The sequence below is a fragment of the Astatotilapia calliptera genome, chromosome 20, assembly GCF_964374335.1.
Source record: "Astatotilapia calliptera chromosome 20, fAstCal68.1, whole genome shotgun sequence".
NCBI lineage: Eukaryota > Metazoa > Chordata > Actinopteri > Cichliformes > Cichlidae > Astatotilapia > Astatotilapia calliptera.
The window spans coordinates 17,037,179-17,063,642 of NC_137441.1; the positions used below are offsets into that span (position 1 = coordinate 17,037,179).

Genomic DNA, 26,464 nt, shown 5'->3' on the forward strand with positions numbered 1-26,464 from the left:
ATGGATGGACTGGAATGTCCCAGTGGCTCAGAGGAAGGGGGATTTTGTTTTGGAGCACATCACATTTTCTCTCACTCCTGACCAACCATGAGGGATTCGTCATCATAAATTCAATCTCTCCTGCAAAACAGCAACAGAGGTGACTGTGAAGCTATGTCCTTTGTTTAATTTGCTAGGACAAATGTTTTATTAATCTTCAGCAGTTTGTTAAAACTATCCAAACACCCACTCCCTACCACGTTTCTTTGTCTCAAAAATTTCTACGTATAAGCTGCAAACCAAACTGATTTATTTGTACAAAACAGGCAGTGATTTCATCTTGAAAGGAAAGACTTCATTCATTCTGTGAGACAAAAAACATTCTCTCAGGCCTTAAGTGCTAGACAGGGCCTGGAGGTTTCAGTTGAGAGGCCAAAACTTGCCAAATTGTCGAGATAAATACAGCTTTAAGAGGGACTCAGTAGATCTCTTGGAATCCTAATGAAGCTGTCTTTTGTATTTGTGTGCTGGCTGGAGCAGAGTCTGCAGCGCTAAAATGAGCATGTCGAGCTACACAAAGTCTTACAGAGCTGAGAAAGAGGCCTAGCAGTGTCTGACAGCTCGCCAGAGGTGGCTGTCAGCTTTGGAAATCACAGTCCTGACAATGGACAAACCTTTGACTGACATGCCAGTGTCCTGAGAAACCATGAAAACAGTGCATGGATTCTCAGCTCTGGAAAATGGTAAGCAGAGTTGGTGTTTTGTAGGGTCTTAACTCTAATATTGTAGGGTCTTAACCTTACTACAGAAAGCACGACCTTTTCCTAACTCACTGGCTAGGAACTTGTGACGAAAAAAGTTGTTTGAGTGTGAAAATGCTAGTCTCAAGGAAACAGGCACAAATCCAAATTTAGGAAGTGTTCCAAACAGAAACTTTATGATTGTGTGCAAATGTATATTTTAGCTACAAGTAAAATAACCCGAGTTAAACAACAACTCGATTCCAAAACCAGTCCAAAAGCACAGTATTGTCTCTTTTTAATATCTGATCTCTTAACAAGTTTGTCTCTCTTGTGAAGCTTCAAGGAACATTTTGTCTTCCTGCAGGGGGTCTAGTTCTTTTTTTCCCCTCCAAAGGTTGAAAGGGGTGATGGCTGGTAAACACAGACCCAAGCAGAGTCCATAATTAGAGAAGCCAGCACACTGCCAAAACCAAGGCCAAGGGCTTTTACATGTCACCTTGTGCAAGGCTGAATTAACCCAGCTAATGACTTTGTCAAAAAACTAAGACGGCTGCAGACAAGATTAAGTACAAATTAAATAAATGAGCTGTGAAATGTTCAGTATTATTAACTTAAGATTTATTCAGATCATTAATTCACAATGTCTAAATCAAACAAACAATACAGGATGCTGATGAATAAACGTGCTTTGAAATGCATAATTTTCATCTTATTTTAGTATCACAAACTACTGGAAACGCAGGGTTTCAAACATGATGCCATTTTGATCATCATTAGACGATAAAAACAGTGTTTAGAATATTAATTTTCATATAAAATATATTTGCAAAAAAAAGCACAAGATTCGGATAAAGGTTACAGTACATAAAAGACATGCAGTCAGCATAAAAGGGCTAAAACTTGGTAGTACAGCACTGCTTCAAAACACAGCATCTAAATGCTGCAGCATGCCACAGATGAGAATGTTAGCAAAACCTGGTCAAATTACACTGTAACTACTACACAAAGAGAAATGAAGAACTTTAAGAATCGTTCCTTTCTTCAGCAAAAACATGAGATGAACCTTGGCTTTTAGCATTGAACTACACATCTTCCACAATGATACCATGCCATCAATTTAAAAAATATTGCTAGTGGATTAACGGTCTTATAAAAATGCATATAGTATCTAACTTTTACCACAGCCAAAGTAAGTTATTCCACTTCAAGTAAATAAAAACAACACGTCTTTGAAAAACATATAAACGTGTATTGCTACTGTATTTGTAAAAAAAAAAGAAAAAAAAAAAGAAACAACGAATAAAACCCTTGAACATGAGAGCAAATGATAGCCAACGAAACCAACATAAAAAAAAAAATTCCTGGTATTTGTAACTAAACACATTCTGGAAAATATCTAACATTTTGTGCAAACAGATTTCAGTATTTGTTGAACATTTTCAAGACGTTTCCTGATTGCACAAAAAATGTACATCATTGGTTCAAAATATACAACATTTAAATGTCAAACAGATTGTTCATGGATTACTAATAAGTGGTAAAACACCTTTCTTTAGACCAGTATTTTGCAAGATTTGCAGCTTTTTCTACAAGAAAGAAAATATTAATAATATAAATAAAATAAAAAGTTTTCTGCTGGAGCAAATTTATTCCATACTAGTTTCAGGCTTTCTCTCTTACAATCAGTTTAAAGTCAGCCAGTTCTTAGAGATTGAGCAAAAAAGAAACTGTAATGTTTTCAGGGTCGGTGGAGGTTTGGGATTGTATAGGGGAGGCATGTGCAGGGCATCTGCAAGGACTCTGGGACATGAAACAAGCACCTTCGGGGATTCCAAGCTCCTCAATGGGGCTACTACCAGTGCTAAGAGCAAGCCTAAAGCTTGCACCTCTGTACTGGAACACTTTGAAGCTTCAGTCTTTCCTGGGCCTCCCTGGCCCGGTTTGTAATGTACCACACTCTGCTTTGGCTCCTGGAGGCAGTCCCTTGAACCAGGGTCTTATCACCTTGCTCTTCTGGGAATTCTTTAGACCCGTGAAGCGAAATCTCCAGCAGTCAGGGGCTCCACATCAGTCAGCTTCCGTAAGTGTTCTGTAAAGTGACTGGCTGAGTTCTGTGGGCTGCCATTTGGGAATTGGTCTTTGGTTTGCCTAACAGTGAAACTGCAGATGATGCTGTGGTACTTACTATCAAAGTTGCACCATATGTCATCAGAGGTCAGATCTCCAAGGCTTTTTGGACAAAGAAGCTGTAGCTGTTGTGGATGTAGCTGGAGGTGATGAAGATTGCTTCAGTTCCTCTATGAAGATCTGGCTCCAGGTGTGGCTCCTTTGACTCACTCTGCTGGCTCACTCTACCAGTGGTTCTGCAGAAGACAGAGATTAAGCTGATCTTTGGGGCACTCATTTTGCTAAAGATTGAGGTTTGACTTGCTCTTGCATCGTCGCAGACAAACGCTGGGTGACAGCAGCTGGCCCAGGAAGCGTCACAGGTATTGCTGGCTGTAGATAGACTGTTGAGACTCTTTCTGGCCAGGTTAGAGAGATTTCAATGGCAGTGTCACTTGAACAGATACTAGAGGAGGATGATATGCTGCCGTGGTGGTTGCCTGCCTCCAGTTTCCTCCAAAAACAATCATTCACGGTAGCATCTGCACAGATCTCTGGTACTGCTGACTGAGCCAACCTAGCTGAGGTTACATCTCCTCGAGCATGGCCCTCACTTTTTGTTCTTCTTATTGGAATGTGAGATGGCACTTGGCTAAAAGAAGCTCTCCTAATCTGAGCTGGAGGGACTGCAGGAGTTCTAGCCGACACGGTTGCATGAGGAGGTAGCTCTGCTTGGTCATCAGACTTTAACTCTTGAATCACTTTTTGTTTCTGCTGTAGTGTCCTGGTTTGGTTTGATTTGTGCTCCATGTAAAAATAAGTGTTTTTGTTGGTTTTGGGGTCTTTACTGTATCCTGATAGTAATATTTTCTCAACAGGGTTTGCCAGGAAGAGGGGTGTGGTTTTGGAAACTGTAGAAGGTTTCATAGCATCTCCATTCACCACAATAGGACTGTGTACCATCCCATTTGAAGGAATGGTGTGCTGTGTTGAATGTACCGATGTAAATGAGGAGCGATGTGAATATTCTTCCTGAGTGGAGGCAGGATGAACAGAACGAATGCTCTCGGTGTCTTCTGGGGTTTAGTGCAAGAAATGGAAGAGGGGCATCTGGTCTGTGTACTGTAGAACAATCTGTCGAAAAAAAGAAGGAACTCTATAAGCTTGATCACAATTCTGACCTAGTGGCGATAAAACCTAATCAATTTGAAAACTGGAGATCTTTTGATCTGATGTATTTGGTATCAGCTTGGATATTGACATGCTAATGATTTGTATATTGCATAATTTAATATTGGCTAAAATAAATGCTTTTGAAATCATACATAAGTCAGTACCATGAAGCTGATGAAATAATCTGGCATGCTACTCATTTCTGCTCAGAAATGAGTAGCATGCCCTAAAGCACTAAAGTTGTCAAACAACAATAACCAGGCAGTTGTATCTTAGCTGTGTGGCACAATGGCTTATTCTCAATGTTGCCAGTAAAATGACAGAAAGCTAAAGTTACAATCTCAGTATTAGCTAACACTAGCAAGAATAATGGCGTCCCAGTGTAAGACCTGAATTTTTGCACTGTTCTTTTGCCTGCTCCCTTTACGGTTCACCACAGTGGCTCCATCTCATTATGTCACTAGCATCATCTTCTGTCAAACAAACTCTCTGCATGACATTTGCCACTACACCCATGAACCTTGTCTGAGGTCTTCTTCTTTTCCTCCCCCCTGGCAGCCTGATATACAACATAATTTGGCCAAAGTATCTGCTATCCTTCTGCTGCACATGTCCAAACCATCTCAACCTGTCCTCTCCAACTTGGTCAACCTAAGCTATCCCTTTGATGTACTCATTCTTATTCCTGATCATTCTGCTTCCTCTAGCTCTGCCTCCTGTCTTGTTGTTAGTGCTATTGCTGTGGTGGCAGGATTGGTGTATGGCTTAACTGCAGGGGAGGGGCAGTGAGGTGGGTTCAGGGGCATTGCCAGGGAAGGCTGGGAGACGCTTCTGTCAGTAGTTGCCAAACCATGTCTCTCATATTTATACAATAGTAGGGACGATGTGTGGGACTACTATGCAGTAGAAGAAATGGAACTGGCAGAAGAGGAGAGTGACCACAGCTGGCGGGCAGTGATGTAAAGCAAACAGTACAAAATAAATTGTGTGAAAATAAAAGAGAAAACACTGAACAAAGACACAGTGTGTGATGGTGCAGCTCCTGTAGCAGCAATTTGCTAAATTGGCACCCAACTTTCCCCCACGTGAAGATGTTGGACCGACAGCCCGTGCAGCTGGTGCACACATTGGTTCAGGTGGTGGTAGAACTGGCTTCAATACACCGACAGTAGGAGGCAGTGCAGCTTAAGCAGCTGGAGAACCTGCAGGTCCAGGCCAAGTGTGAAACTCAGGTTCTGGACAACCTGGTGGCTTGATATGGGTCCACCCTCACAGCTCCCCACAGCACAAGCTATCATGCTGGACAAGATGGGAGACAGATTATCTGCATTCCTGGACATCTTCAATGCCACAGCAGAATCATGTAGGTGTCTGGAGACTGATTGGCCAGTGCGGCAAACACTGGTGCGCTGAATTATTGGGCATTAAGTCTATTCAGACAAGCATCTATCATCCCAGGACTCCACAAGATGTTATTCCTTTAAACTATTTGGCAGGGAGCCAGGGGGAGTGTTGGACCTAATTAAGAAAGGGTGAGTTTCTCATTCTGAAACTCACCCTGGCATGACGATGTGTTCACTGCCCTACAAATTACCTACAAACAAAGGCAAATACTTCAGAAGGAATTGGCTGATATGCTGGAGATGGGAGTAATATAAGAGCCATACAGTGGATGGTATGACCTCTTGGTTCTTGTGGTGAAAAGAGGATTCTGTAGAGTTCTGTGTAGACTAGCACAAGGTAAATGTGGTGTCACAGTTTGATGCGTATCCCATACTCCAGGTTGACAAACTGCTCAATTTTCCACAATACTTGATTTGACCAAGCACCACTGGCAGATTCCCTTGTCTCCAGAGTCTAAGGAAAAAACAGCCTTCTCTACTCCATATGGTATGGAGCCATGGCCACATTCCAGTTCTTCTTGGCCCAGGTGATGCAGCAACACACTGCATAAGCTGCCGCCTACCTGGATGATGTTATCATTCACAGTAACATCTGTGCAGAGCATGTGCAGCAGGTGGCTGCAGTCATGTAGTCTCTGCTGAGGTGGGGGTTCGGGGTTCATGGCCAACCTGAAAATGTTTGCAGTTGTATGAGGGTTACCACCTGAGAGGCAGACAGGTGCGCCCTCAGATGGCGAGGCCAGCAGTCATTGCATCCTGTCTGTAACAAAACCAAAACGGAGGTGAGGCAGTTTTGGGGCTGGCTGGTTCGTCCCGAACTTTGGGGAGCAGACCAGTCCCTTAACAGACCTCACCCAGAAAGTTGCCCCCGATTTGGTCCTGTGGATGCAGCAATGCCAGGTGGTGTTTCATGTGAAACCCTGCTCCAGACCTAACTTCTTCCCTCCCGTTTATTCTGAGGACTGACACTTTGCACACAGGGCTGGGGGTAGTTTTGTCGCAGCAGGAAAAAAGGCTGATCACCCTGTGGTGTATTTCAGCTGAAAACTGTGAGTGTTAGACTTACTGTAGCACACCTGAAAAAGAGCGCTTGGCTCTGGGGTGGTGGTCTCTCTTTATTCCTACGTCCTGGGGTGCTCATGGACCCTTTGCTCAAATCACGCCCCAATGCAGTGACTCTATTGCATTAAATATTCCAATCCCAGACCACCATTGGTATCTAGGTCTTACAGCCATATAAGTTCAACGTGATCCATAGGAGAGATATGATGATCACCTCTCCTCTTAACCTAGCTTCAATAGCACTTTCCCATAGCTTGATGTTAATGCTCATCAACTTCACTATAACCTTAAAAGCTCCAGGAAATATATAAGGACTTTCAAATATTTTAGCCACTTTTTTTTTTAAATGATAATTACAGACCAACTTAAATTTTAAATTTTTTAAGGGTTTTTTGTACTACATCATGCAGGTCCTGTGACATTAGTTTAATGAATTGTCTTTTCCACTTGTCCACACCAAGTCTCTATTTAAACCCCTAAACACAGATGAAGCTGAATTGGTGCATTGGTGAGGTACAGTATTTTTGAGAACAGGATGAGAACAAACAACTATGGTGGGAAAGAGAAAAGTTGGTGATGGATGAATTTAAGAGGCTGCATGCATTTAACAAAGTTTACCTGACTTTGGTCATCCTCTCAATTCTGCACTAGGATGGAAAGAGAGCATGCAAAAAGGGACACAGAGGGAAAAGGGTAATTTAGACAAACTGAGAAGAGAAAGACTGTAAGCAAGGACAGAAGAAAAAACATCCTCACAAAAACTGGTCTCCATATCAGAACAAATCTCTCTCCATGTTAGACTGAAAAGAAAGATAATAGATAACGCTGCTAGAAAGGATTTATCTGCCAGCATCATATGACTTAACAGATGTCAGCTTGTAATCAGGCCAGCAAACTTGTAATACAGCTCCCTACACAAACTTGCTTCCCCCATAAGGTTCATCAAACAGCAATGGCAATCACATGATGAACTGCAAAGGGCTCAAGGGGAGTCAGTTTAGGTAGAACAGCTGGTGTTTATAAGGAAGTCAACTCCTCTAAAAAATGTAATGTGTGGCTCAAAGGGGGATTGTGTGGACATAACTCAGACACCAGTACCTCGTGACTCGCAGGACTCAGCGGTTGTCAATTAAGTACCTAAAATATTCTCGGTTTCAGGACTCAAGCTGAATATATGTTGATTGCTATTAAATGCAATGGTGAAGTAAAGTAAAGGGTTTTATAAGATTCAATGCAAAATCCAGAATCCGAAACAAATACCCATGAAACATTCCATGGATAGTTGTTCTGGTGGCAAATTCTTTGTATTTCTATATTTTAAATAGAAGAACACATCTCTGAAGCACCAGATGTCCTTGAACAACATTTTCTAAGATGGATGTGGGCAATCCTTGCCCGATCAAAAAATAATTTCTTTCGCATCCACACAAACCATATTTTTCAGACCATAACGTGCACTGGATTATAAGGTGCATTAAATGAAACAAAACAGTCAGTTAAGTCAAACTTTACTCATCTCATTCTTCTTGCTTCCTTCACTTCCGTATCATTGATTCATTAATGTTGAATTCTATCACAGCTGCTCTATTCCCATGTTGTTGCAGTATATTAATCACCAACCTCGTATTGTGGATGGATTATCTCAGTTGTTCTCCTGACTGAAGTTTGATTTATTTGGTTTATTTACAGCATCCTGCCATGCGATTGCATTTGTCCCTAATCAGGAACCCTCACGTTAACTTTCACCGATTGGAAAAAAGTTCACGTTCATCCTCCAGCTTCACTGTCTTTATGTTATGCTAACATAGCTGTGTCGCTAGCGATCACGTAGCACATCATTATATACCACCTAGCCCAACTTCAGTAACTCTACAAACGTCACTGCTGTTTAGTTTTCTGTCTTCATTTATGTTGGAAGTGATAACAGAGCTGTACGTTTTAATTTGTTTCAGAAATCTCTCAGTCAGAACATGCTATATCATGTTTAGGTGGAGGCTAGCGAGCTAACTTCCTGCTAACTTCTAACTCTGTTAAATTTCATAAATGTAATAAATTCTGTTTTCATGGATGCCTGGATGTTAAACTTAATTGTTACACCTGGTAAAGCAGCAACGCTGATCATTTTATCAAAGATGAAAGATTTTAGACAGTTTTTAACTATCAGTGATTGACTTTGGGACTTTGGGACTTTTAGGACCCAGATTACTCCGCGAGGCTGAACGACCCATTGACCCACCCATTGAACAGAATTTGGTGGTGAAAAATGTTTCTTATGTTAACCCAAGAGCTGTTAAAACTGACCGGGAACACTAAAGTAAGGGGTGGGGGTGAACGTAACCGGAGGGTTAAGCGGTGCGGCTTCGTAGCTTACCAAAGTCGAGTTTTGAGCACCGTGTAGCACATAAAATCGGTTCTAGGTCAGTAAGCACAACCAGAATTCATACATAAGGTGCACCGGATTATAAGGAGCACTGTCAATTTTTGTGAAAATTAAAGGCTTTAAAGTGCGCCTTTTAGTGCAAAAAATACAGTAGTTGAAAATCATGAAAAGTGATCTTTTTAAACTTTTATGAAGACTTTGCTAAAGCTAACCTTTCAAACATTAACCAAAGCATCCTACAGAGCAATTTTATGTAATTAATAGATCTACTACCACATTTTGCCTTATCTTTAGAAATGTTTTGAACTGAACTAAATGCTTTAATACCCCTGAATTATTCTCTAAAAACAGTTTAGGACAAGCACCTGCTTGACAAATTAAAAGAGTCTAGTTTGAGTTTTTTTGTACGTTGTTCAAATTGAATGATTACTATTGTTTCTAGACAAAAACTTACCATTTTTCTCATCTGTCAAGCATGTGGGTAAAGTAAGAGGATTTTAACGACATAAGCAAATTTGAAACAATTTCAATCATGAGGCTTTGATGAAAGCTACTGAACTCTAAGAAACGATTGATAGGGTTGGATTTGACTTCATTTTATCAGAGGCATGTTGCACAACACAGATCTAACTAACGGCAAAAGGGAAAGCTGACAGCACGTGCTACTAATACTGCTACAGCACACCATCTACCTGGTGAGTTCTACATCTGCCTCAGATACATCTTACCAGCAAAGAACATTGGAGACTTATGGCGCAACTCTTCCATTTTCTGAGCAAACAGGGCATTCATCTCTCTTTGAAGGGTACCCACAGCCCTCTTCCGGGTGTCAAGAATAGAACAAGGGGGCAGCGTAGGAAGAGACTCCAAACTGCTCAGACTGCCAAAGCTCTGGCAGCTACTACTGTCACTGAGCAAGAGACCTGAATTCATGTCACTGTATGTCAGTTTAGTGAGTACAGAGCCATAAACAGCACCATAGTTGGGTGGTGTCGCCTGCTGCCAACAGTGAGTGCTCCTGCAGTCTGGTGCGAGGCTTGGTGCTGGTGTAACAGCATTGGAGGATCGTCTGCGGGGAATGCTGCAGGAACGGGTGTACCTCTGTGACGTACCAGGTCGATTGTGGATATACTGGGCACCAAGTGTTTGTCTGAACTTAGATCTGGGGAATGGCATGGGCGAGTACTGAAATTGGGCCTCCATACAAGTCTTGGGTGTGGGAGGAACCTGCTGTACGTTGGGCTGGGCACCTAGGGACCGGGGCATGGCATCAGGTTCTGACTGGACTTGTCTCTTTGATGAGGAAGAGTGGTTACTTTTCTTTGGTCTCTCCCCATCTGTCACCTTGGACTTTTGCTCAACCTGACCCTCTCTTTCAGCCTCTGGGCTCCCCCTTGAGCCAGTCACACATGTGATGCAGTTGGAGGACATCCCCACACTGCCCGAGCTGCTAACAGCGAAACGTGCAAACACATTTGGCTTCGTGTCCAGCGGATCATGAATGCGGAGCCGAATGGCGCGCTTGAGAGGTTCACTCATTGGTCGTCGCTGAGTGTAGAACGAGCGCTTACCTTTACCTTCCTCGGGATGAAAATTTGTGTCGGAATGGTTCCACGGTCCCTTGGTTTGTTGGGGTGCCAGTGAATCCCCATTGTGGTGCTGAGAGGTAGCAGCAGAAGCCTTTTCTCCCTCCCCGGACTCTCGTTCCTCACTAGCTCCCTCTGAGCTGTAGTCTTTGGTGTCAATTGCAATGTCTGGTAAACCTTTCTTGATTTTGGGTTGACCTTTGGTAGGTGCACTGGCCGTGCGGCGCAGGAGGTGGGCCCCAAACGGGTTCTTACGGCTGTGCTGTACAGCAGTGTGACTGTCCAGGGAAGCCTGCTTTGGGTTTCTGTGAAACAACCCTTTTATGCCGCTGGCTGCTCTTGCCTGACAAAAACACAACAGGACATCATTGCCAAACACAATTCCCAAATAAGTTGAAGATATTGAAAACAATCTGCCATATTACACTAAATTCATTGCACCCAATGAATTTACTGCAGTAGTACATACATAGGATTAGTATAATGAGCATGCTTAAAATAAGGAAAGTAAATTAAATCCACATTTCCTACAGAAACGCACGTGTGACTGATCTCTCATAGATCACACTGACATGATCATCCAGCTGCAACCATGCTGACTAGCTTTGAAATCCACTTGGATTCAAAGTGTTAGACATTTTAAGCAACCAGCTGAAGATCCTGTAGCAAAATATCAGTTACATGTACACATGCTTGAAGGTAACTGGCAAAGTTGAACAAAAACCTTCTCAACACTGCATGGATGTTTTCACTAAAACAGAAGGTCAAAGGTTACAATGACTGGAACAAAAGAAGGACACTGTGGCCGTGATGATTGTGAAACTCAGTGTCTTGGGGTCTTAACTGACTAAACTAACTAAAATTAACTTCCATCAAGATGGCTGTAAATTCAAAAACAGTCCCAGCCTAGAGATCATAATTTGTGAAGATCATTTGTAGACCACGGATTTGCTGACTAGTCAAATTACTAGGACAGTACTGTATAACCAAAGGAACAAAGACCATGTCAGCAGGCTAACTCACCTCATCTTTTCGGGATCTTGACTATTGTAGAAAGAGTTCTTGGCAAAGCAATTCATTCTTAGAGAACTTGGAAAGAAAGCAACTGGGCTTCTTTAAGTTTCTGGAACGTTTAGTACATAGACACCTATACTGAAAGAATTTCACTGCCTAGACCAAAAACTGCAGAGGCTGGGGAAAAAAAAGTGGGACCAGAACAATCGCATTCTACCACCTTACAATTTTCAGTACTTTAATTTAATGGACAGTTGAACAATTTGAGGGGGTGTGCACTGAGGAGAATGATGCAGGGTATGTGGCTCATGCAAGATTCTGACTGGATCTCACTACACCCAAGTTTTGAGTGGCAGCTTCAGGACTCCTAAACATTGTCTGCTTCTATGTTGAGCATTTCATAAAAGAGAGGTCCACTGCAATCACAAACAGACATGGGGAGAGAGTGGAAATGAAAAAGGAGAATGATAAAAGGAGAAAAAAATAGGTGGGCTGTGGCTTCAAACAGGAGTCACACAGCAACTCGAAGAAAGGCAACTTCAAAACAAGGACAATGTGGACAACAAAGTGGTCATTTACTAAATAGCTACTGATAGCTGAGGGCATCGAAAATATGGGCTGAATGAGGAATAACACTGAAGCTAGTGTGATCTGCAAAAACAGGTGCAGTCAGTATATTCTTATGAACAGAAAACTGAAATTTACACTGAAGTTTAAAAGCATAACAATAATAATAATAACAATAATAATGTATATATTTTACATGTCTGAATATGGTCTAGGTTACATAGTTCATAGTTCAGTTTTTGCTGAAATAACCACAAAGCAATAAACAAAAGGAGGCAAGGACGAGTGGCTAAGATTGGAGTGGATATTCTGCTATTAGAAAGTCTCCTAATCATAAGTACTGACAAGTTTTGTTTTGTTTCTAGGATTTTTGTATTTTCAAACAATATTTCAAAAAGAAAATGAAAAGAAGTTTTTGTAGAAAAACAGTTTAATAACAATTTAAATTATTATTATTATTATTATTATTAGTAGTAGTAGTAGTAGTAGTAGTAGTAGTAGTAGTAGTAGTAGTAGTAGTAGTAGTAGTAGTAGTAATAATAATAATAATACCAAAACACAGATTTTGGTATTATTATTTGGTTTTTGGTGAAATAACCTAAGGTAAAGTTTATTGTATATTCATTACTGAATACTGTACTGTATATTCATTATTGTATATTCATTTTATTCATTCATTATTCATATATATTCATTCATTTTATTCTATTCTGTACAGTTGTGTACTGTATTTATTCTTATTGTATTCTAATTTTTGCTTCATAACTTTTGCACTGTCCACTTCCTGCTGTGACAAAACAAATTTCCCACGTGTGGGACTAATAAACGTTATCTTATCTTATTACAAGAACATCTGTAAAAGCTGTCAGTGCACAACGCTTTCATGAACATTTCTGTTTGAGAGCAAAGTGAGCAAGACTTTAAGCTGGTTTCTGCAGTAATACCCACCTTACCAGTGACGTCATTAACAGCTACATGAACAAAGATGGAAGCTTCCTCCATTCCTTCCAAGTACACATGGCGATAGCCTGCATACAAAAATGTCAGAGACAGCTGCCTTATCAGGGACTCAAATATAACAGCCACAAAGGAATAGCTGTAGCCAAATACCCAATAAATACCAGCTCAACCAGCAGCAAAACTATCAATTGACATGATGTTAGCAGAGACTCGGAATCAAGAGCACCAAATTAGTTATATATAGTAGATGTATAGTGAGTTTGTACAGTGAGTTTCCGGTTTGAGTTCCTTAAGTAAGTATATAATCACTAAAACACAGCAGAAAACCTTGAACGAGTGTTAGTGCCATCCAAAAGCAGCACCATGTCTTACCTGGCATCATGCTGTTAAAGGCAATGGTACGCTGGCCAATGAAGTCCTGGCCAATTGGGTCATGATCCCACACAAGGAAACGAATCAGGGCCAGCTCGGGCATGTGAACCATGAACACCAAAGTCTCCTCCCACATCGGGTTGAAACCTACAGAACCATCCCAAATAGGGATGCAGAAGGGATGGGATAGGGGAGATATGTGTGGGAGGTGAGTGCAAAGGAAGAGCAGATAGGAGAAATAATATGATAGATAGCACAATAAGAGTAAGGCAGATAAGAGGACAGCATTTTGGCAAACGGGCATATAAAAGAGTAATAGAGACAGGGCAGCAAATTATCTTTGCACTCATCAATTATTCAGGGTGTGTTTGAGAGTTTTTGGTGCTGCCTGTGCATGTCTCGTCTTGCTGGGCTCCTCAAGTATATATCAGAAAGCTGTCAAACTATATACACAGATTCACCATATTATATTATATTATATATGTACAAAGCACAACAACAAACCACAGATGTCTACATGCAAACACCTGGACATTGACGTGACTGCGAGTGTCCACAGAAAACTCTCGACTACTTTTAGAAGCTGCAAGAAGCGTCTGCTTCACAGGAATTGCAAGGTTGAACTTGCAGTAAGCTTCATTTGCACGGTGCTTTCAGCTGACATGTTTAGTTGAATTTCCTGACATTACTCCTACAAGTTCACCCTGACATGGCTTTGCACACCACTAGAGGTCAGCAAAAACTAGTTAGCTGTTCCAAAAGAACAAACAAAAAAAACCAGCATCTATTAGCAAGAAACTACATCACTGATAGCAAAGCTCCTCTGTTGTTTTTTATATATATAATTTTTGCCTGTGTGCGTCACAAAAGCAATCTTGAGCACCATTAACTGTCTAATGAGATCCCCATTCAGCTTTCTGAACGTGTTCCTGTAATTATTTCAGGTGGTGATATTGTATTTTCAAACTGCTGTATGAATGAGTTCATTCAGTTTAATATGTCTGAACTGCAGTTACCTTTACACCCACGGTGATGTCTTTCAAAGCACATAAACCTTTCAATACTGAGGCTAAGGTCACTCTTTCAAAATGAATTCAATCCCATCTTTAAAACACAGGTAACTGTTAAAGAGCTGGGCCCCAAATGTTAACATTTCTGTTTAGCAATGCTGGGACACAGGTCTGACCTTTATCAGATTTAAACCAAACACTTAACTATGTACTGCATTTATGGCATCAAAGGCTCAGGAAGCAGAAAATTCTGCAGAGTGAAAATAAAATAAACAATAAAAGGTGAATCAAATGGACCATTATGGCAAGGCTGGGATGGTCAATTTGGTAAAGTAAATCCGTTGGATTCATCTTTCTTTGCCTTTAGACAACAATTCTGATGGCAAAAGAGCCAAACGGGACAGGCAAACAAAAAAAAAATCCTGCAGAGTTTAAAAGGTAAAAACAGTTGGAGTCCATAAACAGCTTCATGTTGGGATGTCATGTGGAAACTTGTTTTTATCTAAAATCCAACAGATGGAAACAGCTGTGGTTGCAAAAAGACTTCCAGTCATGACCTAACCTCTTTAAACACTTCTTCTTGGCTGAGTTTATAGGCTGAGCCACTCGTTCTGACTCATACTAAATGAGAAAACACTGGTTTTTTACCATGTTTAAGATGGATGATTACCTGTAGTATGAAACCACACACTCATTGGCTAACGACTTGTCAATCATCAGTCATCAGCTAATAAGCTTGCAGTCTGTTTCTCAGTCAGATCCGCCCCTTGGCAGAAGTGCTGAAGTCAAGACTTCAGAAATCAATGGACGGCATCAATCTAGCTGTATATATTTATATGTATTTTATCTCTTTGTAAAGTTTATTTTATCTGTTTTCATTGTAAACCTACATCGGTTTTTATGTCGTTTTCTTCTGTGTGTCAAGCACATTGAGTTTGAGAAATTGAAATGCACCATTTAAATACAATTGACATTTCATGACTAAATGGAGACCCACCATTATCATCCACCACTCTAGTCTGTTCCTTGCAGCAATCCACTGGGAGGCCAATGATCTCCACTTCCACAAAGGGATCAATGATCTGTCAGAAAGACATTGCACAGTTTTAAGACATCTACAATTTTGACCATTCTTTCAGCAGTCAGAGGTCAGGCCTAACTTGCAGTCTCTGCTTTAATTAAAGGTTTTTATCAGGTTGAGGTCAAGACTGTGCAGGTCCACGAAGTTCTTCGACCCCAAACTCTCTCATACATATCTTTGTGCAGTCATGTTGGAACAGGAGGGAGCCATCCCCAAATTGCTACCACAAAGTTGGGACCATGAAATCTCATTTCTGCTGTTCAATACCTAAGAAACTTTAACTTTTACAAATGATTGCTCAGCTGTGTCTGTAATCAAACATCTCTAACTTTGCTCTGCTTCACTTCAGCAGCTTCAGGTAATGTTCAGATGCTGATTCATGGTTTTCTTCAGTTTTGATCTACTGCAGAATAATTTAGGTTATCTGCTATAAAATGTCAGGCCAGGAAAATCTCCTTCATGCTTTTCTGTTTTTATCCACAGTTACTTTGACACAAAGGCATCTGCTGTGATCCTCACACCTCTGATGAAGTCTCACAGTGTCAGCTTTGTTTTTATACATTGATAGTTTACACTGAGTTTGTAATTGCAGAAAAAACAGTCAAATTGTTTAAAATTTAACATTTTTAATTGTTACGACCCGTCTCAAAAGCCGCAACATAAATAAGGAGACAAACACCAGATTGTAGGTGAGAAGAGGTTTTAATCCTAAAATGCATAGCAGGTTGGCTAACATGGCTGGTACCACCAAGGCAAGGCTAGTGAGGCTTCCTGAAAGCCTGCCTCAGGTATCCTTTTGTCCACACCTGGTCAGGTGTGGTCAATTAGCAACAGCTCAACCCACTGAAGAGATTAGGGGCTGCAGAGGGACGTAACATTAATTTAGAAGTACATATAAAAGATAAATGATCAGGATTATAAATCGAATCGAAACCTTGTGAATTTGAATCAGTTGTAGAAATCAGTGGTGATACCCAGCCCTACAAATACCCATAGAACAGCAAATAGCTTACATTGGCCTGCCCATAAATCATTCAGACTAAAAGTAAGGCGCCTTCTCTGCAAAAAGACATTTTGAGGAGGTGCTGCTTGTAAGGATGATTACAGATTTATCCCATATTCATTCAGTTCAACGTGGAACTTCAATCCTATAAATCTAGTCTGTGGTCCTACCTCTCCTCGGTCTCCCAGCATTGAGTCTTTGGGTTTGGGCAGCTGTTGTCCACTAATGACCTTTAACACCAGCTGTTTCTTCATCTGACCAGGAATGGGGTCTTCCACGTTGGGGTTAAAGGCATCTGCAGTGGGTAAAATGATTACACTCTACTTGTGATTTTTCACTTATTGTAATAAAATGACAAATGTCAACCACTTCAACTATGAATTTTTTAAACTTTATTTTGTGATATTATAAAAAGCAGGACACACACATCCAGTCTGAGCCTACCTGGTTCTCTACACAAAACACTGGAAAACTCAAGTGAACTAAAGAACAGTAGAGGAGAGGGAGAGCATTAAATAAACTAAATACTGAAAAATTAGAAGCAGTTAGGGACCTGCTCAGTTAAAAACAAACAAACAAACAAACATGGAAAGATGCACAGCCTCCTTAATTCTTCTTCTTGCTACATGTCCTGTACAGTTATGGATGATATCTCTTTCTCCATCTTCCTCCACTCTCACATTAACCAAAAATAAGCATCAAAACTAATGAAAGGCAATGAAACTGATAACACACTGAAAAATGACAAACTAGTGAAATACCTTCGCTCATGAAGGCCGGTTTGAGGATGTAGCCACAGTTGCCATTGCTATAGAATTTGGCTCTGTTGAGTTGGAGGACCCGGCCTTCAGACTGGTAGTTGAGTGCAACTGAAATCAAAGCATTTCACTTCATTGTTCATAGATTGGAAACCTTTAATATGCTAGGTAACAACCACTGAGGGAAAACCAATTGGCATGAGCACCACCTACATTAGTTTAGTCATGACAAACTGAAAGCATCCCTCATAATCTGCTATTACACTAAATGTTTGGCCATACTGAATATAGTTTCAACATTCATACCAAGCTGGCACCCAGCATTCCAGAAGGGCTGAGGGTTGAAGTTGGAGGAGTCCACACGGTACGAGGAAGGATAGATGCGGGACAGCTGCCGCTGGTTGAACTGAATGAAGGACGATGCTTTTTGCTGCATCACCTGGTGGGCTTTAGTCTCACTCAGAGATGACACCTGCCAGCCACAGTTAGCTGCCAAGGATGGCACAGTTTTAAAGAAAATGCAGTAGTAGGTACATTGCACTTATAGTTAGGGATGGGAAACTGAGAACTGGTTTTTGTAGAGAACCAGTGGTTCAGTTCCTTGGAATTGTTAGACTGCTTGCCTTTTGATCTCAGTTCCACTTACACTTCAGTTCATGTGCAGGAAGAGGAAAATCACAACATGGTGCACCGAGTGCATACGGACATTTATTTTATTTTTACTGCGCAAAGGATGCGAGTGCATAGAGCACAGAAGAAACTGCATTATGCTGCTAATATAACTTTGGCTAAGCTAGCCAAGAACCAAGAGTGATGTTAAAGCTGCCGATCACAGCCCAGCAGCCAGACCTTCAACTTCAACTGGTAAAACCAGCAGTGATGAGCAGTTAGGCTGCAGCCTCAGTTGCTACCTGTTCATGTTTCTACTGTAGAATCACTTTGCCCTGGTTTTCATTTCTGCATCATGCTATCAACAAAATAGCATTAGGATAGAGATTTGTGTCGGTGTGTGGGACTGTAGCGTATAGCTTTATACTGTTAAATAGTAATGAAGAGTTTCACAGGAAAGTAATGTATTGAGTAGTGTAATAAGTTACTTTTCTCTGGGAGCAATTAAGTAACATGCTGCATTACTTTTAAGAAAGGTGTTCTGTGTAATGCATTCATTTTTTGAGTAAGGACCAACAACAGAGTGGAACTACCTCCAACATGCACAGATATTTGACCTCACAGCAAGCAATGAATTTATACAAATGTAATCCCTTTGACATGCTGCTTAGCAATGGTTGACTCTCAAAGCAGAGCCAACAAGAATCGATAAGAGAACTGATAAATAATAAAATCGATAGCTGATAATGATCAATTCCCCATCCCTACTTATAGGGCACTGTCACCATAAACTAAGCTTTGTGCAGTGAAAATACATTTGCTAACCTTGTGCTTCGATGTCATAGAGACCCACAGACCGCGTGTATTTGACTAGATCTGACAGAGCTCTGGACAGCTTCATGGTTTTCTTCTTTCTGTAGAATAGACAAAAGACAAAAGGTGACACATGTGTGGAAACAGCTGGCAAGATAAGGAAAAAACATCACACAGAGTTGATTTTGAGTCTCCAAGTCTCAGGGGATGTGGCTGATTCAAGTGTTGGTGAACGTGTCAGCAAAACACAGTTGTTCATTTGAGCTGAAACCTTTTAGTGGGCGCTCAGGTCCTCCAGGCGATGCACTGCCACCCTGACCACTCCCATCAGGATAGAAATGTTTCATCATAGGATAGAGCTGAACAGGGTTCAAACCTAAAGTGTGTTTCTGTAGTTTCATTCATTTATTTTTTGGACCTCTGTCCATGTGTGTAAATAATGACTGTTCTTGCTTACGGTCTGTTTAGATCCACACAAAGATGTAATATCCCAAAAGGCTAGTATTAGGCATTGTATTGAAAAAGTAGAAAGTGTGGTGTACACCCCTCTCTACACCCTTTCTTATGATATTTTACTCGATATAGTTTCTTTTTTTGAGTTAAACTTTGAACACGGGCACCAGCCATGACAGTCAGAGTCAAACGCTTAGCCAACCAAGGTGTTCGTGTCCCTCGAGGCCTGGTATATGTTTTGAACAATCCATAAAAAATTGTCAGTAACGTAAAGTTCTTTTTACATTGGGTATGACCTTGACCTGATTTTCAACAAAATTACATCAGCTCAAGCTGTTTTTGATCTAACATCACACAAAATGTGAAAATTCTATCTAGAAAATTGTGGATATTGGACCACTAAAAAGAAAGACAAAGGGAACCAGTTAGACACACCTCACACAGACTGAGTGGCTTTTGCTTCTGCACACTTACACTACAATCAGCTGATTTCAGCTCATATGCAGGAGCAGGAAAATGGTGGTACAGCATTACAGATTTTCAGGACTTTTCCTTATAAAGTGTTTGATCTTCTCAACAAAATAACCTCTCGTCTACATAATCAGACGATTCAATAATTTTTTTTAACTGGAAGCAAACACGCAGAGACCAGTACCTAACTCTTTGACTCCCACCAACCTCTGGAACACAAAATCATCAGAACCCTGAACATAGGGGAAAAACTGTTCCCTCAGTCAGAAAGAGCTAGAAGGGAAATAAAAGGAACACACACATGTAAAGAAAGCTCTTAAAACATTGGGCTTAATTGGGTTTTCATCAAATTAGTACAGTGGTGGGAAAGAAGCAACTAGGGAGAAACAGTACGACACACAGAACAATGACAAACAGCCACACACTCAGACACAAACTGGTTCATCCCAAAGACAAAACTCCCAAACACAAAGTAAACAACACAGTGTGTGCTGTGCAGCGAGGAGTGCTCAGACCTCTACACTGGAGAAACCAAACAGCTACTCTATAAACACATAGCACAACACAGAAGAGCCACCTCAACAGGACAAAACTCAGCTGTCCATCTGCATCTAAAGGTCAAAGGAATCCAATGTTCACATTTTGGACAGAGAAGACTGAAAGAGGAGTGAAAGAAGCATCTATGTCCACTGTGGATGACCATCCTTGAACAGCTTATGACACCAACTGTCTGCCATCTATAATCCAGTTTTGAAATCCTTCCCAGACGCCTTAACGCCCACTCACACCTTGCGTCAGGTGATCTCAATAGGTCACATGACAGGGTGAGGCAAAGTCTCACAATGGTTTCACATGAAGCTTATATTTCTGGTGATTTAGCATTCGTCAAAATAACCTGATGAGACTAGAGACTGGCGGCACTGCTGTGTTGCAGTGGGTATGCCTGTATGTGATCAGCACAGTGAAGCATTCTGAAAATGTTCAGACCCTTTGAAAGCTGCCACATTTGGTAAGTTTCAGATTTGTCTGATAATCAGATTTTTCCACAATACCCACAGTTACAAAATAAATATGATCTGAATATATAACAGACTCAAAAGTTCCGTCTGAACTTTTTACTGACAGCACTTCTTTGTTAACCTTTCTGCATGGAGACTGTGTGTCTGAATGAAACACTGGTGCATTGGTGTGTCATACTTGTTGTGATGCAGCGGGGCACGTGAAGCACTACTTGTGCTTTCTTGGTCTGTGTCTGTGTCTTCAAAGCTTGAGACCTTCTTCAGCTTGGATGCCTTTTTCTGTGAGGAGTGAGGAAGCACACGAGACTGTTCAAAGTTTTTCTTTCATTTTGAAAAGACAAGAAGATGACATTTTAAACCATCATGGACGCTTTTGATTAAATGTATAATAACAGACATAAACTTAATTTTAAAGAAGTCTTTTAGTCATCACAACAAAGGATGCAAATAAATGAATGCAGGTTAACCATCTTTTGTAAGAGTGGCAGTCTAGTCAATATCAAATACATAAAGATGACATTAATAGATTAATTGAATCCTACCTTAATTAACAAAAAGCAACTCTCTTAATTAGTGTGCTTATATTTAAATATGCTTAAATATGCTGTCTTCACCTGAACCAAGCAATAACTCATAATAATGCAAACTCTGTGTCAACAGGTCAGTTCTACAGTGTCAGTGTTTGTCGTCCTCACAGAAGCAGAAAACTGAATGAGACAACAGGAGAGTTTACCTTGCGTTTAGAGAAGCTCTCTATGAAGGAGCGGCCTGAGCGCTTGTTGCTGCTTGGAAAAGCCTCATCTGCTGTGTCCATCGCATCCTTACGTTTACCCTGACAAGAGAGGAGTAATGTATGTTTTAAAGAAATAAAGAAAATAAAGGTATCACTTGCTACATTTCCACCTCATACTGGAAGGCAAATACTTAAATGTGGAACACAATCTCAACTTTAAAGAGATGAAAAAAATCCATCAAAACTGTGGCTCACGATAGATATGGAGAGATAATTTAGGTGCATCTCAAAGATTCTAAAGGAAGAAAACATGAATTATTACATATATGCCAGTGAAGTCGGAGAGCACTGATTTCTCCCACAGTGGTGCCCAACCTCACACGCAAACTACAGGAAACGCAGAAAAATAAAAGCTATGTGTAATCAAACTTAATGTCAATCATGACTTTATACTTGGAGATCATTTTGATTTAGTCTTCTTATTTTAACAAACATGAAATTATTGTTCTCTTGCCTCGGAATTTGTTTCCCACAAAGTTTCAACCCTATTGGAAGGTGTTACACGGTTCGACGTTGTACTCTTCCTACTCGTCTCATTTGGACTTCCAGATCAGCAGAAAACATGAGACAGTGAAATTATTAGTTGTTTGGTGTATCCACTTTTTTGTTGTACTCACTGGTCTGTGGGTCCATAAATTCAATAGATTTTTAAAATTTGAGTGCAATTCATACACAGATTATTGTCCCATATGCACTAAATAACTTGTTTTTAGTGCATATGAGTCACATGATCGTTGGTGTTTTCTCTGTATTATTGTAAGGGGTTTACCTTACAGTATAAAGAGTCTTGAGGTGACTCCTGTTGTAATTTGGAGCTGTATAAATAAAATTGCATTGAATATAATCTTTCCAGTGTGTCTTGGGTCTGCCCCGGGCTTCTCCTGGTGGGATGGTGCCCAGCACGCATCCTTGTCAGATGCCCAAACCACCTCAACTGGCTCCTTTCGTTGTGGAGCGGCTCTAGTCTGAGCCCCTCCCGGACAGCATACCTCCTCACCCTCTCTCTAAGGGAGGGGCCAGTCACCCTTTGGATTGACCAGTAAATCGAGAGCTTTGCTTTTACACTCAGCTCTCTTTTCACCAGAACAGACGAGTGCAACGACTACATCACTGCCACTGCAGCCCCAATCTGTCTGTCAATGTCCCACTCACCCTCACTCACAAGACCCCAAGATACTTAAACCACCCTTTTCTGGTTTAGGACCATGGCCTGCGACTTGGAGGTGATGATTCTCTTCCCATCGCTTCACACTCAGCTGTGAACCACACCAGTGAAAACTGGAGGCCACCTGATGAAGTTGTTCAACTGCCTCAGTGACTTCGCCCCCAGTGATGGATGAGTCTGTTTCTCTAAAGAAGACATGTCAATGGGATTAAGGAGGTCCTGTGGTCCTGTGACCTAAGGTGTCCTGGTGCCACGAGGACTTATGTACACTCTTATGTTCGAGCATGGTGTTCGTTATGAACAGTTTGGATTGCCAAGAAGGGCGTTCCCCCAATTGTGCCCCACTCATGTGAGAGCTAAAATATTTGAGTAGGACAACAGAGTCTTCATGTGGAGCACCCTCGAGCACCCCCACCCAGGGACTCCAAGAAAGCCGGTTATTCTGCACATAAGTACAGAGAACAGTCAGTACCCGTTCCCTGACCCAAAAGCGCAGTGAGCGAACCTTATTGGACACTGGCAAAAACTCCAATCTTGGTATCCCACCCCAGTCGCTGCCTCTCATTGAGGGCAAACCCAGACTGGGACAGAGTCCAGCCCCTCTCCACAATGCTGGTTCCAGAACCCAAGCCAATATCTAGGCGTTACGTCTCAACCTCACAAACAGCTCGGTTCAGGCTCAGTCTCTTTCCCCACCAGAGAGGTGACGTTCCATGTCCCAGTCGCTAGACTTGGAAGCTAGTAATCAGTCTGCCGGGGCCTCTGCCTTTGGCCGCCACCAAGCACAAACTTCACCCGACCCCTATGGCGCCCTCTGTGGGTGGTTGAAATGGATACTGAGACAAAATATTTGCTCTCTGTGTTTACCTTACTGCCAGTTTTATCCATGGTCTTCCCAGCAGGAGGGAGGGCTGTGATGGTAAAGCTGTCTGGATCCTCTCTGTCTCGGATCTTGGATTCCTTCATCAAGTTGTCAAGCTTCTTCTTGGCCATGTTCTCTATTTGGTTTCTGTCAGCTGACATCTGGAGGAGGAGTTAAACAGATTCATTTCAGCTGTGACACAACAGGTGAAAAAGTCAGCAACTCTAAAACTGTCTTATTGAGATAGATTTATATCATCTGTAATGAATTACAGGATATGTAATGTGGACATTAATTTATTTTGTGACACTTTCCCAGAGGACCTCAAAGTACACAGGTCTGGGATGATATTTTTAAGGTCACTCTTTTTGTTGCTGTTTGCGCTCTTGTTTTTATGTATCATTTTCTTCCCTGTCACAACCTTTAAGCATCATGGTATCAGTAATATTGGTAACACAGTAACACATCAGTATCATTAACACTGCTCACTTTGAAAACAGTTCTGGTGTTCTACTGAATTTAGGTCAGCCGAACATGCTGGCTGTTAAACGCCCATTCAATTCCTTCGTCCACCAGGAACTGTCTGCATACTCTCAACACACGAGGATGTTCATGCACCTGGGGCCACTGCACCAATGTAGGGTCTAACAGGTCCCAGGATTTCATCTTAGTGACAAGCAGGGTGTCGTTGCCCAGCCTATACAGGTCTGTGGGCCCCTCCATTGGATATGCCTCCCCAGACCACCACTGACCCACTATCAAACTGATCATGCTGAATGATGTCACAGGCAGCATAATGTTCTCCACAGCTTCTCCAGACCCTTTCATATCTGTCACATGTACAAAGCACAGGACACCAGCAGTGGACCTGCCACCACAAGACAATGCCAATCATTTTCCACAGTGCCGAGCAGTGAGCACAGGGCGCACTAGAGGACGGTGTGTTGTCAGAGACATTCCCACCAGCAGCTTGCTGGAGTCAGTTTGTAGCTCTTGGAGTGCTGATCCTGTGACTCCTTGCATAAAGGAGCAGATTCTGTTCCTGCTGAGGGTTAAGGACCCTGTCCAAGTGCCTCGAGTAGCTGCCTGTCTCCTGGAATCTCCTCCATGGTCTTGAGACTGTGCTGGCAGATAAAGGAAAACTTCTGGGAATGGCACATGCTGAAGTTCTATCTTGGAGGAGTCGGACTACCTGTGCTACCTCTGTACGGTCCAGGTACTGCCTCATGTTACCAGTATTGATACTGACCCTAGCCAAATGCAAAGGTAGTGAAAAACGTTCAGAACAGACGAAGAGAATGAATGTGAGTGGCCTCCACCTGTGCATCCATTCCTGTTTAGAGGGTGGTCTCATTGTTGCTCCTCTAATGAAACTAACCTGCTGTTAATTCCATCAGCACATGCTGAAACTTGTTAACAACCCAGGCTGCTACTTAACTGATTAAATCAACATCCTAGAGTTGTGAGATTATTATACTATCTTATGCCACCTTATACTTCTAATCATATAGACCACATTATGCCTTGGATTAAAGATTGTGAAATCATTACACTGTTTTATGATGCATTATACTGCTGATTTATAAGAAATACTGTTTTCAGAGAATCATGGCCTTATTTGTCTGATTAGAAAGAACAGGAAGCGAAAGCACAGCAGCATTCCTCCAGAGGCCGTCCAAAGGTCAGGTTTCATCATGTTACATAACACAGAGCACAACTGTGTCAGTGATATAACCCATTCCAGATGTGGTGTAAAATGTCATTCTTATATACTGTCTTTAACCTCCTAGGACCTGGCGTCCACATATGTGGACATCACATTTTGGGTTATTTAGACCAAAATACTAAATTTTGCTCTACAAGGGCCTGATAGCCACTTTCGAGGACATTATACTGCTACTGTTCTATCGAAATTTTAAACAAATATCCTCATATGTGGCTCTCATTGTTCTTAGAAACAAAAATCAGGTAAAAAAAAAAGAAAAAGAAAAATCTGGTAATTCTTTGTTTTTCCATTCATCAGGTCCCAATCAGCTCAAATATCAAAGATAAATTAAAAATGCATGCCATGAAAGAGTTCAGGTCTTAGGAGGTAACGACAGGATTATATTATGAGTGTTCATTGAGGTTGACAGGCATTATGTCATTTGTAAGAATACTTTGATAACGATAACCAGGTCTGAGCAGACGGGGGGAAAAAACCCATCATGCAGAAACCCATATTTCAAACAAGGAGCAAAGATGCAGCGACACATAACATTACATAATTCATGTTAGTGATGTAACACATTTCAGATGTGGGAGTAAGACTCTGCATAATAATATGAATTATACATATAGTCAGATCAGAATCTGGATATCATTAAGGAACCAGTGCAAAATGGGAGAGGAACATGAAGCATTAGCAACAAGAAATTCAAGCATACCTCACATTTCATCAGCTGGACAAAAGGACGCAAATTGTTTTGCTAGACTGAACAAATAGATACCAGATAGGTACATACATCCCCATTGATCAGCTTACAGTCATCCTCCATTTCATCAGCACTGTCCTCGTCAGACACATCTCCCTCCTCTGCATTCTCGTCTATGTTGGGAGGAAGTTTCTTTCCCTGTCAGAGTGGACAAAATAAATCACACGAGATTCTTATATTCTAACACAGAAGAGATATTCACCATATAGTATGATCACAATGTGCATGTCAATGTAGTATACACATCGATGGTGGTTTTAATGTAGAGCACTGGGTTGGAGGTTAATTGGATATTGTGGCTAAAACGTGCCTAATTCAAAGTAAGTTAAAGTAACATTAAATTAACCTAGTTAATTAATTAATTAACCTAAATAACTTCAGTACTGCCTCATGTTACCAGACAGAGCAGCACGGTGGCACGGTGGTTAGCACTGTTGCCGCACAGCAAGAAGGTCCTGAGTTCAATTCCACCATCAGGCCGGGGTCTTTCTGTGTGGAGTTTGCATGTTCTCCCCATGTTTGCGTGGGTTCCCTCCGGGTACTCCGGCTTCCTCCCACCGTCCAAAGACATGCAGCTTGTGGGGATAGGTTAATTGGATAATCCAAAT

The 26,464-nt window shown here is 41.4% G+C and overlaps 1 protein-coding gene across 1 annotated transcript in view; it reads right to left on the reverse strand.

The window, feature by feature from the left end:
* Window positions 1-3,854: 3,854 nt before the first annotated feature.
* The window catches only part of plch2a (phospholipase C, eta 2a), a 66,750-nt gene continuing 44,140 nt past the window's right edge, over window positions 3,855-26,464 (reverse strand). The window contains exons 10-23 of the mRNA XM_080295474.1: window positions 25,887-25,994; window positions 23,388-23,543; window positions 21,296-21,394; window positions 20,741-20,841; window positions 18,632-18,720; window positions 17,504-17,686; window positions 17,201-17,308; window positions 16,610-16,734; window positions 15,353-15,437; window positions 13,346-13,492; window positions 12,962-13,041; window positions 9,301-10,775; window positions 7,085-7,113; window positions 3,855-3,962 (exon numbers count right to left, since the gene is read on the reverse strand). Of these exons, the coding sequence (XP_080151600.1) occupies window positions 9,549-10,775; window positions 12,962-13,041; window positions 13,346-13,492; window positions 15,353-15,437; window positions 16,610-16,734; window positions 17,201-17,308; window positions 17,504-17,686; window positions 18,632-18,720; window positions 20,741-20,841; window positions 21,296-21,394; window positions 23,388-23,543; window positions 25,887-25,994 (2,508 nt within the window). The 3' untranslated portion in view covers window positions 3,855-3,962; window positions 7,085-7,113; window positions 9,301-9,548. The remainder of the gene's footprint in view (window positions 3,963-7,084; window positions 7,114-9,300; window positions 10,776-12,961; window positions 13,042-13,345; window positions 13,493-15,352; window positions 15,438-16,609; window positions 16,735-17,200; window positions 17,309-17,503; window positions 17,687-18,631; window positions 18,721-20,740; window positions 20,842-21,295; window positions 21,395-23,387; window positions 23,544-25,886; window positions 25,995-26,464) is intronic.